Source organism: Rhea pennata, chromosome 1 (assembly GCF_028389875.1).
Source record: "Rhea pennata isolate bPtePen1 chromosome 1, bPtePen1.pri, whole genome shotgun sequence".
NCBI lineage: Eukaryota > Metazoa > Chordata > Aves > Rheiformes > Rheidae > Rhea > Rhea pennata.
The window spans coordinates 216,290,748-216,310,248 of record NC_084663.1 but is presented as its reverse complement, the minus strand read 5'-3'; the positions used below and the strand labels follow the sequence as shown (position 1 = coordinate 216,310,248).

The 19,501-nt window shown below is 49.7% G+C and overlaps 1 protein-coding gene across 1 annotated transcript; it reads left to right on the top strand.

Moving 5' to 3' along the window:
* Positions 1–17,861: 17,861 nt before the first annotated feature.
* Positions 17,862–18,797, top strand: LOC134135740 (olfactory receptor 51G2-like). Its single transcript, XM_062567525.1, has one exon. The coding sequence runs from the start codon at positions 17,862–17,864 to the stop codon at positions 18,795–18,797; it is 936 nt and encodes a 311-aa protein (XP_062423509.1).
* The last annotated feature ends 704 nt before the right edge of the window (positions 18,798–19,501 follow it).

Genomic DNA, 19,501 nt, shown 5'->3' with positions numbered 1-19,501 from the left:
CAGCACGGAGGCAGATGCAGGGCTCTGTCCCAGGAGCAACAGAAAGGGAATGGCAGGAGGAGGGTCAGCACTGGGGGTTCGCCAAGGCAGGGAGATTCAGATGCACTTCAGCATTAATCAGGTTTCAGGAGCCCGCGCCACTGCTCAGCATCGGTCCAGGTGTGCTGCTGGCCTGGGTTAACGTTTGCAAGGAAGCACCAGCGCTGCTGACCCTCTGCCGCCCTCCAGCCAGCAGGCTGCAAAGACCCAGCCTGAGCCCTCACGACCCCGCCAGGAGCCAGCAAGCGGCTGGCTTTCCTCTTCAGCAGGACTGCTGCCCGCGTTACTGCACCCTGCGTGGCCGGATAGTGCCTCTCAGCAGAGGACAATTAGCCTGAGCAGAGCTCGCCACCACCAGGGCACGTCAGGGAGGCTCTGCACAGTGCTCCTAGCACACTCCCAGCTGGTGAGCCAGCTCCGACCTTCTCTGGGCCCTGCTGGGCTACACACATCGCCTGAAAGGACTCCACCTACCCCACTGTTAATAGCCGCTTGATCTGTAGATGCTTCTGAGATGTTTTCGGTTTTTCTCTCCATCCCTAATACCTGGGTCAGGAATGTTTTAAAGGAAATATTAAGATGCATCTGCTGGACCCTACTGAGGGGCTTTGCTTTCTCCGTTGTAGCATACCCATGGAGGGTATTAGACAGGACTTTGCAAACCAGCTCACGGTTAAGAGGTGCATCTCCTGTATGGTTCAAACGCTGTATTCGTAAGGGTCCAGACACACTTGAGCACAAATGTACTCCTGAAACCAGGAAATAGGAGCAGCCCTTTTGACCCTCTTAACTAAATAATAATAAAAGGAGTCTTTTTTAGCAAGGAGTAGTAATTTTTCCTCTTGTCTTCTTTGAAGAAATAGAGGCATGAAAAAATGAGAGTGAAGGTAGCTTTTGGGGTACCAGCTCTAGGGGGGGAAAAAATTGGCAAAGAAGTGGCATAAAATTTCCCAGTTCTACTCTGCTCAATGAAATTTTTGTATTGTGGAAAGTGAGGAAATCTAGACTAAAAATATTATGAACCTATTCCACTTAATGAAGTACTTCAGCCTGCAGTAAGAGTAGCCTCAGAAAGCCAAGATGTTCCTCCAGAGCTGAGCCTGCAGGTTGTAGAGCAGGAGCATGGCTCAGATGATGTGCCTGCAGGCTCTCATGCTCCCACTCACTGTTCACATCTGCTTTTTGCAGCGCTGCCCCCCTGCCGGAGATGATACAGCCGGAGATGCAGGACACTGGTCCCAGTGCCAATATCAGCATATTTCCCCCTCTCACTTTTCTCCTGACGGGCATCCCGGGACTCGAGCACAGCCTGCACTGGCTGGCAGTGCCCGTGTGCTCTCTGTACCTCTTGTCTGCTCTGGGGAATGGCACAGTCCTCTTCATCATACTGACAGACCCGAGTCTCCACACCCCCATGTATCTACTCCTGCTTATGCTGGCTGTGGCAGACCTGGGCCTGTCCACCTCCATCCTGCCAACAATGCTTGGGGTATTCCTGTCTGACTCCAGAGAGGTCACCTCTGATGCTTGCTTCTCTCAACTCTTCTTCATTCATGCTTTCTCCATCATGGAGTCCTCTGTGCTTCTGGCAATGGCCTTTGACCACTTTGTGGCCATTTGCTACCCTCTGAGATACAACTCCATCCTGACCAACACCAGGGTGCTTCAGATCGGCCTTGCGATCACAGTCCGGGCCATTGCTCTGCACATCCCCCTCCCTTTCCTCCTCCAAAGGCTGCCGTACCGCCAGACCAGCATCCTGTCCCACCCCTACTGTCTCCACTCAGATGTGATGAAACTGGCCCGTGCTGGCTCCAGGGAGCGTATGTACACTCTCTTCATTGTGCTCAGCACCATGGGCCTTGATCCGGTGCTTATTATCTTGTCCTATGTCTGGATCCTGAGGAGCATTTTGGGCCTCATCTTGATGGAGGAACGAGTCCGGGCACTGAGCACATGTCTCACACACATCTCTGTGGTGCTGCTCTTCTACACCCCAGTGCTGGCTTTGTCCCTCATCAATCATCTGGGCCTTCCTACTCCTGCTATCACCCACAGCCTCCTTTCCTTCCTCCACTTCCTTGCCCCACCAGTCCTTAACCCCATGCTGTACTACATGAGAATGAAGGAGATACGGGGACAGGTTGCCAGACTGTTTCTGCAGGCACAGGGGACCTGGGGGAGACACTGAGAGGGGACCAACCTGGCACAAAATGTACATGTGAGAGACAGTGAGCAGCATGGCAGGTGCATGTGGGCTGTTCTGACCCCTAACAGAGCACAGGTGGGGACACTGCATTGCAGAAGCCCTCTTGGCCTATTGACAGATGTTCAGCTCGGTGCATTCAGCAAAGGGACCAATTCCACCATTAGCAAAAAAAAAATCACATCAAGCAAACAAAGCATCTCACTGTTCACATTTGCAATGCCCTTCCATGGGTGGGTTAGCTCCTTTCTTCTTTCCTGTGAGCAATCCCGGACCGGGGGGAGGTTGAGACTCCCTTTGCAGGGCAGCTGCCCCAGCTGACTCAGACGCCCACTCTGACATCTGTCACAGCTCAGTGTATGGCAGAGCACAAGGCACAGCCCCTTTGCAGGACGCGAGAGTGACCCATAGGTACACTAACCTGCAGGAACCCCACTGCTCCACGCTGCATGCACGTGGTGAGCACATCCACTCGTTCACAGATGACTTTACCAGTGCCATAGATTGCTGCTCCGTGAATGCTTCCCAGGCCACATCGTGTGACATTTGCAGGGATAAAGCTTGAAGTGCGTGAGAAAATGAAGGCGTGTTTAACTTCAGCTGGTACAGACCCCTCTCTAGCTCCCGAAGTGCTCCTGCAAACAAACAGCAGCAAACACCAAAGGGAAGCTGCCCAGTTCCTGCATGTCTCATCTGTGTGGATTCTCTGACCTCTAATCAACCATGGTTTGTTAGCTGTTCCCTCAATAAAGGAAAACAAATAGGAATTTTCACTTTCCCTCACTGCTGGTTGTTATGAAACCTGTAGAAACAGAATGCTTTTAAAGCTCTACCCTCCAGCCAAACTTGGCTGAATTTGGTCAATAGTTCAAAAGTCAGGGGAAGCAAGGAAGGACAGGCAGACAGACATGTCCATAAATCACACATGTGCGGCCACTACAGAAGCTCCTTATCACTCCCATGCTACCTAGGACAAGAGTAGTCATTTATAATATTCCCAAATGAATATGTGGAATTTGAATATTAGGCTTGTCCCAAACTGGTAAATGTTGGAGTTGTTCAATGGTCCAGCAGCCTGCACATTCCCTACAGCCTGTACATGATTTCCTCAAATAACTCTGGTTACTGATAGCCCCCTTCAATCATTTTCACCCTCTTAGTGTTGAGGATTAGACATGTTCAGATTTTTGTTTCAGTTACCTTTTGTTTGTCTCAATTGCAGAGCATATCAGATGTGAGGGTTCCTAAACGGTCAGAATAAAGAAAGCTCATAAAAGAATCAAAGCATTAATTTTCCCTTAAGCTCCAAACTAGCAATTTCCTATTTTTTAAGGCAGCTGCATGACTTTTAAGTATCCAATGTGTAATATCTTAGTTTTAGGACCACTGAAACGCCACACCCCCTTCTTTTGACTCATTCATTAAGGAATATCAGCTGACTACATCTGCCAATTAACAAAATGACAAAGGAGTGATGGGCAGAACCAGATGCCAGCCTCACATGCTATCAAGCAGAGACCCTTGGAATGGTTGTTCCCTTAATAAAGTCTTTCATTAACAACCCCAAATCTCATAATTTCTCCTGGTCCACTCTGCCACCTGAGAGTCAAATACTGCGGGAACATCGTTTCTTTGCTGGTGGAGCTTAGTCCATCTGACTAATGCTTGCACCATGACACTAAGTGCCCAGCACATACATCTCAGAGGTAATTCTTGCAAGGCCATCAAGAACAAGACAGGCACTGTCAGTCCTCTGCTACAGCCAGCACAGAAGGGTAAGCTCAGATCTCCTCAAAAAACTCTGAAGTGAATAACTGCTCGATTACTATCTCAGTAAGATGCACAACCTTTCATCCCTTCTCAGCCTAGGCTTACAGAGGGTATTGCTGTGCACTGGATAAACAGATGCACCGCTGCACTTTAGAAGTGACTACAAGGCTTTAAGAGACTTTGGGAGATCACACAATTCTCATTTTTTACGGTATAGTGTATGTGACTGCTAATGTTGCAATAACTTATGAAAGGAGCTGGAACAGGCAGAGACGTGCTTTGTAGCAGTAAAATATTTTTACATCTTCCTTACCACAGTCTTATGGCTAATTTATAGCAGGCTGAGCCACACTGAAACCCTTGGACAACATCCAAGGAGCAGAAAGTTGTGCTCACACCACATTCCAGACTCCATAGCTCATTGCCAAGTCTCATACACAGAATAGACACAGACTGGAGATGTCTGACCCAGTACCCTGAGCCCAGATCTCCTTTAACTCAAACAAGCCCGCTCATCCCTTCCCAGCTAGAAAGACGAAATCAAGAAGCATCTTTGCACAGCCAAGGCTTCTGTGCCAGGCAGGAGGAAAGCCTAAATGGGAGCAAGCATGCTCTTTCTCCTCTTTGCAACACCTTATTGCAGGACTATCTGCTGAAGCATCAGCCCAGGTTTTGCCCTCAGTGAAGCAGTTAAGCAAGGATGAAAAATGCTTGCTTCAGCACGAGGAGGGACCAGCATCTCCCAGGGATGTCACAGCATGGCCAGAAATAGGCTAGCCACCCAGAACCTCTTTACTGCTTTAGCACAGAACTCACCAGTTTACAGGTCTGCACACCAGGCACAGCAGTGGTGTGATTCAGCTCCATCACACAAGGAGACATCACCCAACACTGAGAGCTTTCAGCTGCCCACCCTTTGTGGTGTAGCAGAGCCAAAAGCCTCCCAGGGCTCCTTCCTTCTTGTGGTAATGCTGTACATTTCCATGTTTCAGGATCATCAAAGCACTACCTGAGGGATGCTAGACTACAGCATGAGGTACATACACCTGCCTCCAACCATTAAATTGTTCATAACCTTCCCCATAAACTTTTGTTCCAGTGCACACCTCAAAATTTCTTGGTGCTTTGCAATTTGCATTGTATTGCATACAAAAAATAAATCACAGAGGAATGAAGACAGCTGCAAGGAGACAAACCCAGCTTTTTTTAAACCCTGAAAATTCATATGTCAGGAGTTAGCTTTGCTAACTCTCAGAAACTAACTTCTCAGAAACTAACTAACTCTCAGAAACTAACTTCTCAGAAACCTGTGAAGTGATAAAGACGTGATGCACAGCATGGTACCGCAACCTGAGAGTCTGGTTATCTGCTGGTGTGCTTGTCCATGGACTCTGGAAGTGGAGAGGAGTCTGAATGGTCCAAGAGCAGGGGAAGAAGGCCTTCTGTCCCCAGCTGTGTAACTAATGCTCCTGGAAATCTCTGCACACTGCAGCAAACCCATTTCTGCTGCATGCATGCACAGCTGCCATGTCCTGACGGCTCTGCAGAAATGACTAGCCTACACCCATGGCCTCACACAGGATTTTGCCTCCAGGCTTTATCATAATTAAAACCTCACCTAGGAGGCAAATGCACGGAACTCATTCACCTAGGTTCTTAGCCTCTTCTACTAAAATTACCCATTTTGGTTAAAATACTGAAGAACCATCAAAGTAGGATCTAGCAACAGGGTTCTCCAGTCCAGAGGAAAGCCCCAGTCATCAACCGAGGGACTTATGCCACAGCCCAGCAAATACTGGAGATTTCTACAGACAACCTCAGCAGGGGAGAGCCTCCCACCCCAGTAAGCTGAGAGGGGGGGTAAAGCCCTTGAAGTTGTACCAGAATCTGAGCTTAAATCCTCCTCATTCACATAGGAGTGCTTTAACCACTGGACTACGTGTAAGAGAGCATCAGTACGTAGTGTCCTGCTTTCCTGGCACCGTACACCAGCCAGGCTCCTCAGCTATGAGCCCTAAGCAGCTCGCTATCCAGCACCTCTACCCTACACTCAGCATTTCTTGCCCATAGCTGTTGCAAGCCCTACACTGAAACTAACTTCCTCAGAGCTGACAGAAATAGGAAAGCTGCATGAACTAAAATTCAGAAATGCACCAGCACCCTCATCCTCGTGTGGCCCCTGGCCCCTACGGGGTCACTTTCCCGTGAGTCCTGGGGGCACGCCGCGGGCTGCGGGGGGTGCCGGGCGCCGTGCTCGCCGACAGTCCTCCCCGCGCTGGCTGGGGCTCAGCTCGGGCTGTGGGCAGGGAAAGCAGAGGCCCCGCTGGAGGTTCAGACACCTCCACAGGCACCTCCTGGCGTGCAGAAGCCACCACCTCCCTGCCACCTCCCTGCAGCTCTGCTCAGCCCGGCGACGCCGCGGGGGGACACGGAGCGGGGTCTCCGGTGCGTGGCGGTGCGGAGTGGTGCCACGCGGGAGGGATGTGTCCGGGGCGCTGAGCCTCTCCCGGAGAGGAGCGGCGGGCTCCGAGGCTCTTTCTCCTTCTTGCTGCAGGTCGCCGGAGGTGAAGGAGCGTCGCCCGAGCACCGTGCTCGGGGGAGCCCTGCCGGGGGGCTCGGGCTGCCCGCGGCCAGGCTGCGGGCGGAGGAGAGCTGCCGGGGGAGCTGCCCGCAGCAGAGCGGCGCTGGAGGCGGCGGACGGGACCCCCCGGGCAGCGCTCGGGAGCCGCTTCGCCGTGGGACAGCGCGCGAGCACCAGCCGCTGGAGCCGGCGCCGCAGCTCCTTGCTTGCGTGCACGGCGAGCCCCAGCTGCCCCAGCCTCACCTCCCTTCGGCTCCTCGACCAGGCTGTCAGCTCCGACGGTGCCAAAATATCTGGGGCGTGTCCGCTCCGCCCCAACACCACGGGGCTTTGGGGAACGGCGCCCACCACCAGCTGCTCACGTGGGCTCTGCGCTCTCAGAGCCAGCCGGGTCGCCAGGTGCCGCACCGTGGAGGCCTTGGTTTCAGCAGAGTGGGAGGTCCCTCTGCCCCAGCCCTTGCCGGGTGCTGGCGGGAGGGATCCAAGTCTTGGCGGGGGAAATGGCCCCAAGAACCACGGGGTTGAGTGGCCGTCTGCAACAGCACCTTTGCCACCAGCTCCCTGCTCATGCAGAGAGGCAGGGCCATTGGGGCATCCCGGCGTCTCCTCCACAGGCATCCAGCCACCTCGGCTCTTCCCTGCAGCCACTTGCATCTTTCTGCGCGGTGGAAGCAACCCACCGGCAGCCGTTGCTGCCAGCTCTGTAACCTCCACCCCTTTCTTGCAGGCTGGCAGCATGCAAATCCTTGTCTCAGGCCCACCAGCTGCTGAAGAGGCGCTTGGCCACTCAACAGGTGAGTTCTGAAGAGAAGCGGAGGAGCTGCCTTCTCACCGAGAAGCAGCAGCTCCTCCGGCCCTTCTCGCCAGCCCTGGGGTAGGGACATGCTCAGATAGTGGAATCCCAACTGCGGCCACTGCAAGCTGCCCAAGCGACACATCTGCCTTCCAGGGACCCCAGGAACCTCTGCCATGCCCCAAACCTCAGCACGTGCCCAGCACCCCGCTGTTATTGCTGTGCCCTGCATGTTGCCCTGCTCTGGGAGGGAACAGTCACGAGCACGTCCAAAGAGCAGGAAAGCTGGCGTGCTCGGAGGGATGGTCCCAGCTTTACAGCTGATGTGCTTCTTCCCTCAGCAAGCCCTTTGTCGGCCCTGCTGCGGTGGAGTCGCTGTTTCCTCACACAGCTCTCCTCCTCATTTGGCATCATCCAGCCCTGCACACATGCACCAGGCAGCAGAGCTCTCTGCTCCCGATTTTTGAACTCAACTTCTGCTTTCCTCTTGCTTGCAGCAGCTGAGACTAAGAAAAGAAAGAGGTGGATAGCATGGCCTTCTGCTTGGAGGTGAGGCTTGGCCAACGGGGACAGCTCAGCACAGCCGGCCTCCAGCCTTGAGCAGCCTCTCTTTGGTCAGCCTCTGGCTGCTCTTTGTGGCGAAGAGAAGACCCTACCCCAGCCAGTCCAGGTAAGCCAGCCTCGCCATGTAGCCCTCCCACTGCTGGCCTGTCACACGAGGCAGCATCGCCAACACTTGGGCTGTGGCTCGCAGGAGACAGGGCATCTGGGGGCCTGACCTCCATGCTCACTTCCCACCAGCAAGGCATGAAGGTCAGGACCTCAGCTAACCAGCCTTGCTGCACCCAAGGAATCAGCTGATCTTGGAGAAAGAGACCCTAGGAAAACCACCTTCCATCCAGTCTCCACAACTCTCAGCTGGCTCTGGCCCCACAACATCCTCCAGCTGCTCCCTGGAGAGCTGCTGTCCTGCTTCCCAGTGCCCCTCTATGGACCTCCTGGGAGCTTCTGCCATTTCTGCTTGCTGCTTGTGGGCTTCAAAACTGCAAGAAAGAGGAGGAGATCAAGAAACAGGATATAGAGAAAGAGAAGGAGATGGAGAAAAAGCAAGAGGAAGATGAACATCAGGAGCAAGAGAAAGAAAGTAAGAGAAAGAGGAAGGGAAAGAGAAGAGATGGAGATTACAGAAATGTAGGGAAAATAAAGGGGGAAGAGAAGAAAGAAAGAAAAGCTATGGAGAGACAGTCAAGAGAAAGAACAGGAATGGAGAGAAAAGAAAGGGAAGGAAAAGAGCAGGGTGAGAAAAGAAAGGAGGAAGGAAAGGAATGTGGAAGGAAAGAAAGAGGAAAGAAAGAAAGTGAAAAAATGGGAGAAAGGGGAGAGTAAAAGGGGGGAAAGGGGTGAAGAAAAGAATTTTGAGAAAAGGGGAGAGAAAGAGAATAAAGAAAGAGGGAGAAAGGAGGGGAAAGAGGAAGAAAAGTGAGGGGGAGAAAAAAGGGGGAAGAAAAAAGCAAACAGAAAAAGGAGGGGAAAAGGTGCAGGAAAAAAGGAGGAGGAAAAAGGGGGAGAGGAAAAGAGGAGGAAAATGGGGAGGAAATGTAGGGAGAAAAGAGAGGGAGAAAATGGGAATAAAAGAATAGGAGAGAAAATGGGGGAGAAAAAGGGGGAGGAAAAATGCAGCAAAAAGGGGAGAACATGAGGGAGAAAAAAGTGGGTAGAAGAGTTGGGGAAGGAGAATGAAGGTAAGATAAGAACAGAGGACAAAAAGGGATAAAAGTTGGAAGAAAGAAGATGTCTATAAGAAAGGGGAGAGAAAAAAGAGGGGAAGGGGGAAGAAGGAAATAGGTAGATAACTAAAGGGTTGATAAGTTAGATAACTAAGGGGTTGATCAAAGAGAGACAGATTAGAAAAGAGGAGATAAAAAAAGGAGAGATAGGAGAGGGAGGGATAGGAAAGGGGGAAGGAAAAAGGAGGATTAAAAAAGAAGAGAGAACACAATGAGGGGGGAAAATCCCAGGGGAGAAAAAAAAACAGAAGAAAAAGAGAGTAGAAAGGGGGGGGGAATAAAGATGAAGGGAAGAAATTAAGGGGTAGAAAGCCAAAGGAAGAAAAGAAAGGGGAAGAAGAAAGTGAAAGCAAAGGAAAGACAGGAAATGAAAGACAAGAAAAGGGAAAAAAGGAAAAAGGAAGGGGAAAGGGGGAAGGGGAAAGGAAAAAGGAAAGTAAAAGGAAGGAATTAAGGGGAAGGAAAAAGAGGGGGGAATAGGTGGAAGAAAGGAAGCGAGAAGAACCGGGTGGGAGAAAAAAAGGTGGAAAAAAGAGGGGAGAAAAAAGGGAGAAGAAAAAAGGAAAAAGGAAGGAGAAAAAAAAAGGAGTAAAGGGGGAGCAAAGATAGGAGAGAAAAGGGGGGCTAAAAGGAAGGAAGAGAATGGAGAAAAAGGAGGGAGAAAAAAGAGGAAGAAAATAAAGGGGGTGATGGGAAAGGTGGAAAAAAGAAGGGGAAAAGGGAGGAAAGAAGAAAGAGGTGAAAGGGAGAAAAAAATGGGAGAAAAGCATGTGAGAAAAAATGTAGGAAGAAAAACATGGGAAGCACAATGAGAGGAAGTAAAGGAGCAGAGGAAAGAATGGGGAAGAAAGGAAGAAGAAAAGGGTGGAAAGAAAGGAGAAAGAGAAGAAAGACAAGAAAGAAAAAGGGAAAGAAAAAAAGGGAAGGGGGGAAAGGGAGGAAGGAATGAAACCCTGTGGCAGCGTCCTTCGCACCTTGCAGGAAGGGGAATGGGGCCGGGACGGGCAGTTTGCTTTTACCCGTGGGAACCCATCCGCGGTAAGCACTGAGCTCCCTGTTCAGGGCCCGGGGAGCCTTGGACCAGGAGCAGGGGGCTCTGGATTTGCTCCTGCACAACTTAGCTGCAGTAAAACAGTCTTCTGCAGGACTGTTTGGCGGCTCCTCGTCTCTCAAACATTCGGGCGCTACGTGTCTTCTGCTGACTTTCAGACAGTTCTGTAGGGCGCCGTCCTTGGCAGGCAGCCAAATGAGAGATGCCCGCTGCCACCCGCAGAAGGCATTGGCCATTCTCGGCAATCTGCAGCTCTTCCATTGCATGGCTTTCAGCTCTCCCTTGCAGAAACCAGAAGCATTTTGTCCTTGTGACAAGCAGGGGCAGGAAGATGGTGCATTGGAAAGACACAGGGGCCACAGAAGCCATCCCAAGAGCTTCCAGTTGCCTCTGGGCATAAAGGCACAGATGTCTTTGGGGTCTGGCTCTCTGTACTAGACTGTGAGCAGACTAGGGATGCCAGGAAGAGGAAGTGCCCATTGCCTGGCCTGTAAGCACCTGAGACAACCCAGGGAGGAGGAGCACAGGCACTCCTCCAAGGAAGGGGGGGATGTCTCTCTTTGGGCCAAGGAGGTGGCCCTGGGCAGACATTACAGTGGCACTCAGCAGGCTTAAGCTTTGCTGTGGTCCAAACACTCATCACACATGGGCCTGAACCTTCCAGTATCCAGGTCCTGGTACGAAAAGAGGGCTTGGTCCTCTGGGAGTCTCTTTTGAGGCACTTCCAACATGCAGAAAGAAAGTAAGAGAGGTGCATTAAACCCAGAGGAGCTCTACATGTTCGTAACCAACAACGGATAGCGCGATGGAGTTGCATCAAACTGTGATCCAGCCCCCCTCAGCTTGTTCTTGCCCTGCCTCAAGTCCAAGAAGCACCATGACTGAACAAGACCTGAATATAAACAGACTCCACAGGAGATTTATCCCCTCCACTACAGAGAGATGAGATCTCCCTCCATCTCTTTCCTTGAGGATTTGCCCTGTGAGCCCACATACCCCTTCATACAGTTGACTTACAGGCATGTACCTGGGAGACTTCCAAAGAGCAGAAGACACAGAAAACAGAGGGTTTTGCTTTAGTGCTCAATGTTTTGCCGTCAGCTCAGAAAACTGTTTTGCTGAGCTACCAGACCACCCAATCACAACCACGGTGCCAGCCCAGCCCTCCTGGCCTCCAGGGCTAAGGCACCTGGTTTTCTAGGCTTTGAAAGAACAAAGAGAAGAATGAGGTTGTTCGCAGAACTGCAGAATGGTGGAAGTAGGAAGGGACTGTTAGAGATCATGTGGTGCTACCACACTAGGGTTCACCTAGAGCACATTGCCCAAGACCATGTCCAGACATCTTCTGAGTATCTCCAAGGGTAGAGACTGCACAACCTCTCTAGACAACCTGTGCCAGTGCTCAGTCACTCTCACCACAAATACGTTTGTCTTAAATTCATACAGAATTGCCTGTTTCCGATTGTGCTCCTCACCTCTCAGCCTGTCACTGGGCTCCACTGAAAAGAATCTGGCTCCATCTTCTTTACTCCCCTCCTTTTGCAAATGTACGTGCATTGATAAGATCCCCCTACAGGGTTCTCTTCTCCAGGCTGGTCTCTTCCAGCTCCAGTCCCTTCAGCATCTTCATAGCCCTTTACTGGACACACTCCAGCAGCTCCTCGTCTCTCCTGTCCTGGGGAGCCCAGCACTGGAGCCAGCACTGCAGCTGTGGCCTCACCAGGGCTGAGCAGAGGGGAAAGATCACATCCCTCAACCTGCTGGCAATGTTTTTCCTAATGCAGCTTAGGATACTCATGGCCTCCCTGGCCACAAGGGTGCATTGCAGGCTCCTGGTCAACCTATTGTCCACCAGGACCCCAGGGCCTTCCTGGAGATCTGCTTTCCACCTGCCCAGTGCTCAGCCTCTGCTGGGGCCTCCCCAGGGGCAGGAGCTGGCAGTCCCCGCTGTTGAACTTCCTCTCTGCCCATTTCTCCAGTCTGTCAACATCCCTCTAAAGGGCAGCACAGCCCTCTGGTGTGTCAGCCACTCCTCTCAGCTGTGTATCATCAGCACACTTGCTGAGGGTGCACTCTGCCCCATCGTCCAAGTCACTGATGAATAAATGAAACAGCACTGGACCCAGCACAGACCCATGGGCTACACTGCTAGCTGCAGGCCTCCAGTCAGACCTGGTGCCATTGAGCAAAAACCTTGGAGCTCTGCTCTTCAGCCATTTGGCCTTCCACCACAGTGTCTGCTCATGTAGCCCCTACTTCCTCAGCTTGCCTGGGAGCATGTGTGGGAAGACAGTGTTGAAAGCCTTTCTGAAGTCAAGGTAGACAACATCCACTGCTCTCTCCTCCTCCACCCAGCCAGTCCTCCCCTTGAGGAAGACTCTGAAGTTGGTGGAGCATGATTTCCTCTTTGGGAAGCTGTGCGGACTGCTCCTGAACACCTTTTTGTCCTTCACATGCTTGGAAATGGGATCCAGCATAGCTACTCTATCACCTTTGCAGAGATCGAGGGCAGACTGACTGGCCTATAGTTCTCCAAGAGCTCTAGCAACTCTGTTCTGGCTGGACCGTGAGCCTGATCCCACTGCTCCTGTCTCCTGCCAGGGCCAAAAGAAGGTGGTGGAAGATGTTGTCTCAGCCATGAAGACACAGTGGTCTTGTCACCAGGCATCCCTGGCTCTGCCAGGGCAGGAGCTCTTTTTGAGTGAGGATGCTAAGGGCCTAGAGACACCGTAGAGTCCTGGAAGGTGTCAGGACAGTAAATGTGTCCACTCTTACCTAGCCCTGCAATTCTTCCCCATATATTATTTTCCAGGTCTCCCCCTGAAATAGAACTGGCTTTGGTACCTCAGTTAAGCTAGTGACTCTCTTAACCTCAAGGCTTTGGTTGCTTGCACTTAATGTGAGTTATATATGGGAGCTGCCACAGGAACTGGTCATTTCTTGGTAACATTGCACAGTAAGCCTGAGTAAGGAAAAAATGAAATGGACAGGGAAATGTTTGTATGGCTGAGAACGCTGAGAGGGGATTGAAAAGCAGCTGGTGACTTTGATCAAGCAACTCATGTTCTTAATTCCTTGAAATAATAGAACAAATTTAGCCACGTGCCTCCTGCAGAGAAACCTGAAATCTTCTTCTAACCACATTTTGACGGCTTTGATGCCATCTCCAACCCTCTCAGATGCTCTCTGATCCTGACTGGTCACAGGATAGCCAGGATAGGGTTGGTGATGCTTTCCAGAGTTGTTGTCTTTGCACTCCCAATGCTGCTCCTCCTCCAGCTGCTGCGAGGAGCACTCTGTCCCACTCATTCTATGTTCACCAGGACATGATGAAGCTTACCTGCTTAGACAGGAGAGTCAGCATCACCTCTTTGCAGTCCTGTCCATATTTGGCATTGACTCACTGTTTGTTCTCCTTTCCTATTTTGCCATTGCCTCTGGGGAGGAGAATCTCCAGGCTATCAACACCTGTGTCTCCCACCTCTGTGCTGTTCTGATCTTCTACATCCCCCTCATAGGACTGACCACTGCCCACCAGTTTGGGGAGCATGCTTCCCTGATGGTGCACATCCTCATGGGCTTCATCTATGTCCTCCTCCTCTCCATGCTGAAACCCCATTGTATACAACATCAAAATAACACAGATCTGGCAAAGGATCCTGAAGAGACTGCAGAGCAGCACAGCGCTGTGTGCATGTTGACCATAGCCAAGAAAGAGTAGAAAGAAGGAACCCTGCTCCTGGCCAAATGGGGAGGGGAGGGGTGCAATTTGTGTTGCGACTTAACGAGCCATGAATGCTGGCAGCTGGTTTCTAGCCATCCTCGCTAGCTCTGTGACACACACACCTGGGGGACTGCTGGCCTCCACCATACCTTGTGCACAATCTGCTGCAGAGATGTACCAGCAGAAAAATGTACAAGGGACATGCCCAGGTACAGACCAGATTTATATTCCTATGGGCTTAGGACGAATGTTTTACTGGGTGAACCACCAGGGTGAGGAAATGTGGCATACTTCTGTTGTTATAAAGTGTTGTTCAGGGAGACTTCTCTCTGGGCTGACAGCCTCTGTATCTCCATCTGCATTTTCAGCTCTGGTATCTGACTGCACCTTGGAAAAGATTGGCTATATGAGGAATGTGACACCTCTACCAAAGCCTGAGATGCAGCTGTGTACACTGCTCCCCCTTCCTGTCTGGTGCTTCACGCACTGGGTGAAGTCCTCTTTTGTGGGAGGATTAGGGTTTTGCTCCAGGAATGACCATTTAGCTGGGCTGGGGATGGATTTGGAACCTCTCTGAGGTTAGCAAGGGTACAAAGTTAAGACGGTGTAGTGGTGTCACGTGTGTTGCTGAAGGCCTCACTCTCTGGGCTACACAGACCCCCAGTAGTTTTTTCTAAATCTGGACAGTACAACTGGATGTAGATGCTGGAGTGAGCAACTTACCTCCAGCTGCAGACTTTGAGGCAGCTGTGGATGTCCCAATAGGCAGTGAGCCAGTGGTAGCTGCTGGATCATTGACATCTGAGCCTGTGTGCCCCTGAGATAGACATGAGGTTAATCCCTTGGAGCTAGAGCAAGAATAAAAGCCAGGTGTCCGGGAGTGGCATGACTCAGCAGCAGTCCCAGCCAGGCTGTTTGGTGTCATCGCCTTTCCTTTGGCTCCCTAGGGATCACCACAGGCAGTGAGTAGCATTGAAACAGATCTGCAATCAGCTGAGCATATCAGGTGGATGAACATACTTCATGGAGATGCATGAGACTGCTTCATAGACACTGCTGCGCAGTCCCCTCAGTGGACCTGCCTGCAGCCAGGACGAACTCTGCAACAGCTCCTAGTCCTCCAGCGTGACAGTCACTGTTCCCTTCCAGCAGAATTAGGTAGGTTAGCAGATTCCTCTACCTTTATGTCTTTAAAAAGCAAAGCAAAGGCTAGTAACCACATCATGTTAACATGCCAGGAGACAGCAGCAGGTCTAATCCTAGCAGAATGCTCCACTGGGCAAGCGCAAGCATTCAGAACTGCCCGGTTCTGTTTAGCCCTTTGTAACTTGTGGACCTGGTCTATCCATGCCATGTGGTGCTCGTGGATACAGGGGCTCGGTGCCCTGACCCTCCGGTGTGTGTGTGCTGCCAGGAGGGCACACCCTTGGCCAGAGTAAGAGAAGTGTCAGCTGCATGCCAGCAGGCAGAATCCATTTCTTTTAGAGTCTGGTCTATCCATGGACTCTCTTCTCAGGTTTGACTGTAGATGCTTGGCTCCTACCTGCCCTGCTCTGTGGCTGTGGGTCAAGCAATGTATGGTACTACTAAATTAAAACAAAGCTGCTTCACCTCTCACAGCTGAGTTCCAAGATGATATATAAACTACAGTACTGTACATAGACTGAGCTCTCAAATACATTTTTGTGTGTATTGAGCATATTGAAGTTCTTTCCTGAAAGATCAAACATTTAAAGTTCTCTGTCCGCAAATGCACAGCTGAATTATAGGAGATAGTGAGTGTCCTAGAGAGCCATATCTTACTACACTTCAGTGAGCAGACGGCGTAGTACTTGGCAGATGGTCTTCTGTTCCTCACCTGATACCATGGACAGTGAAGACAGCCAAACATCTGCTGCACCAAGGACTGCTATTGGCAGGAAGTCATCAATCTTTTTTCTGCTGGAAAGAGTTCATGCAGTCTCTGAGAACTGCCTTTTCTATCAGCCTTGCACAAAACTTGAGGTCATTTTCAGATTAAAAAAAAAAAAAAAAAAAAAAGAAAAAAAAGATCTCCTAAAGAGATCAGAGAGCAAGGAAAATATTTAGATTTTTGTGCAAAATGTTATCCTATGACTTTTCAATATAATAACAGTATCACAGACAAAACTTTCAATGCATTATGGGTATGCTAATCTAGACACTGGTTTCAATATTGCACTTTATAAGACCCCATAGGGCACAAGCATTCTTGTTTTTCATCTTCAGCAAAACTGTACATTTGGCCTTGAGTTCGTCTTGTTTAAATTAGAAGAAATTCCTCCAAACAAATTGTGTGGAAGAAACGAGCCTTCACCCAATTCCTCCTCCAAAATTCATTAAAAAAATCACCAGAGATGGTGAATCCAGCACAGCTTTAATGGAATTGTGGCAATTTTATATTTATAACTGAAGCATTCTTTTGTATCTAATTTGAATTTGTCTCGCTTCAGACTTCCACCACGGCATCTTATTATGTCTTGATAGCTAGGCTGAAGAGGACTGAGCTAAAATTTTGTCTCTTGAGTAAAGACTTCCAGTTTGTGATTTTCCAGACCTTCAAATTCACTGTGATATACCTCATAGACTGAGCTCCTTACATTTTTTCACAATAAGGCATCCTTTTCAGGATTTTAATCATTCTCACAGCTCTCCAATGTGTCAGAGAAAGAGGAAAGAAGTGTACGGGAAAGACAAGATATGGAGAGAATACTCGTAGCTTCACTTTCCATTATCTTTGTCTGAAACGGATATTAAATAAACATGCCGGAAGCATTTTTTATGCAAGTAGAGCTTTTGAAATACCTGTTCACAAAATAATTGCATAGTTTTGTCTCTTGGAATCTGACTAGAGCTGTTTTATATTTCATACACAAGGCTGAGGCATTATTCTGTGCAGTATTTGCTAAAATCTCATAGACAAGCAAAACTACTGATTTAAGTTCTGACAAAAAGGAGTTCTGAGGTGTAGCAAAGGGAACCTGTTTGTTGTGCACAATGACACATGCCATTGCTAAATACCAGTCCTACAAGGTTGCTTGAGGAATTCATGCACTGATGATGTTGCCCACCTCTCAAAGTAGCTCTCCTTACTGCCTTGTGACAGACAGATACTTATGCAACCACCACGTGGCCAGAGGAGGTAGACTCCTGTTTGGATTTACACCCTAATAAGTGCCTTGCTGGCACGGACTGGTTCTGATTTGTTACATAAACCTAGAGGAAGTCTACCAGAATCAGTGAATCTGGAAAGATATTCTTCAGGCCAACTTCTAGTCCCCTGAGAGCCAGAACTCTGACCTTTCCTCTTGATGATCAAGAGGAAATAATAACACTGGGTACCATAAGTTTAGAGAAGATTTTTTTTTTTAATCGCATTTGTTAGCCATGTTGAAGAAGTAACATCAATATTTACCCATCCAGGAGGCACTGAAACACATGGGTAAATATGGCTAAGGCAGGATGAATATGTGGAATAAACACCTTTCTTTCACTGTGCATTTGTGATGAACATGTGTACAGCAAAGGAATTATGTTTGGAAAGGTTCTGTAGACCTTCCTGCTTTTCCACATGACCCCTAGAGTTCAGCAGGGAATCCTCTCCCTGAAGAGATTATTTTTTGTATTATTTTGTTACTGAATTTTTAGTAAACTCTTCAAATAGTCACTAGCACCTAAGACACAAAGGGATCTCAGGCCAAGGTTCATTCCAGATCTTTTATTGATAGCATAAGTCCAATATTTTGGTTTTAACCTACTTTCTTTTCCTTGAGCCCTTTGGAGTCCCTCAATTCAAATTGGCAGTGGGACAGCACAAATAAATATCATCATATCTCTTGTGATCCTTTACAGGAAGCACAGTTTGAGGGGTGTCAGCTCCATCCCATGTGCCATGTTCATGCACAATGACACGCAGATGAAGCCCACAGTATTTCTGCTCACAGGCATCCCAGGCCAAGAGACTGTGAGCCTCTGGATCTCCATCCTATTCTTCTCCATGTATGTTATTTCCATGCTAGGAAATTCTGTCATCTTGTTTATTATAAAAACCGATCTGAGTCTCCATGAGCCTATGTACATCTTTCTTTCCATGCTAGCTCTCATAGACATCTGCTTATCCGTCTCCACCATGCCTACCATCCTGGGTATATTCTGGTTTAACTCCAGAGAGATCAGCATCAATGCCTGCTTTGTCCAGCTGTTCTTCATCCACTCACTTTCTTTCATTGAATCCTCTGTGCTTTTGTCAATGGCCTTTGACCGCTACATTGCCATCTGTAACCTGCTCCGGTATGCGTCTGTCTTAACTACCCCTAGAATAATAAGAATGGGACTAGCATTCATGGTACGAGGTGTGGGTCTAATATTTCCCCTCCCCTTCCTCCTTAAAAGGCTTAAGTATTGCCAGGACAATGTTCTCTCCCATTCCTACTGCCTGCACCAGGAGGTCATGAAGCTGGCCTGTTCAGATATTGCAGTCAACAGCATCTACGGCTTATTTGTCATCGTCTCTACTGTTGGCGTGGACTCGCTTCTCATTCTGTTATCGTACATGATGATCCTCAGAGCCGTGCTGAGCATCGCCTCCCAGGAGGAGCGTTTCAAGGCCCTCAACACCTGTGTGTCCCATATCTGTGCCGTTTTGCTGTTCTACACGCCCATGATTGGCTTGTCTGTGATACACCGATTTGGGGGCGGGTCTTCTCCCCTGGTGCAGATCTTCATGGGTTATGTCTACCTGTTGGTCCCACCACTGATGAACCCCATAGTCTACAGTGCGAAAACCAAGCAGATACGAGCCCGCATTGCTAGGGTATTCTTCAGGTGATGAGGTCATATCCACACTCTGCCCCACCTCTGCCCATGATGCAGCTGGGAAATACCAGTGGTTTTAATTCCAAGACAAAACAACTTGTAAGCGTCACTTTGCCTGGGCTAACCCGGATCTCAGAGCACACCTGTACATGTAATAAAGAGAAAGCCTGAAGACTTTTTTTTTGCTCCTTTCTCCATGCACATGCTGTAAGTGAGGAATAGTCTTCTCAAGTTTTGTTTGGTTTTCATTCTGCTGGCGGAGCAAAAGACCTGCATCAGGTGTGCCCAGGAGCTGGGTATCTAGCTATTTTCACACACCTTCCCCACGCTCTGCATCTGGGCTTGGGCATGAGGTGTATGACAGGCATGCTGGAAGCACAAAACATGCCCCTGTCTGTTGGATTGGTGTGGGCACGATTGCACACTGCCAGGGGTTCTTCCTGCCAAACTGCTACCCTACATCAGAGGGGGAGGGAGCTTGGGGGCAGGAAGTGGGTACTGACATTTAGGAGTCCCAGCAGGATGCTGAGACCTGTCTTTGTGCCACGTGTAGCACCCCACAGTTACAGACTGGGAGGATCCACTTCCAGTCCTTGGAGGATCAGGCCCAACTGTTGAGCTGGGGACCAGGCTATGCATGCTCTGCCCTGGCGTGGTGTTCGCGATTGCTTGAGAAAAGCTGCCAACCAGCTGAGTTCAGAGAAGCTCCAAGCTGCT

Coding starts and splice junctions, on each gene's coding strand:
- LOC134135740 (XM_062567525.1), top strand. CDS start 17,862: ATGTTCATGCACAATGACACGCAGATGAAGCCCACAGTATTTCTGCTC.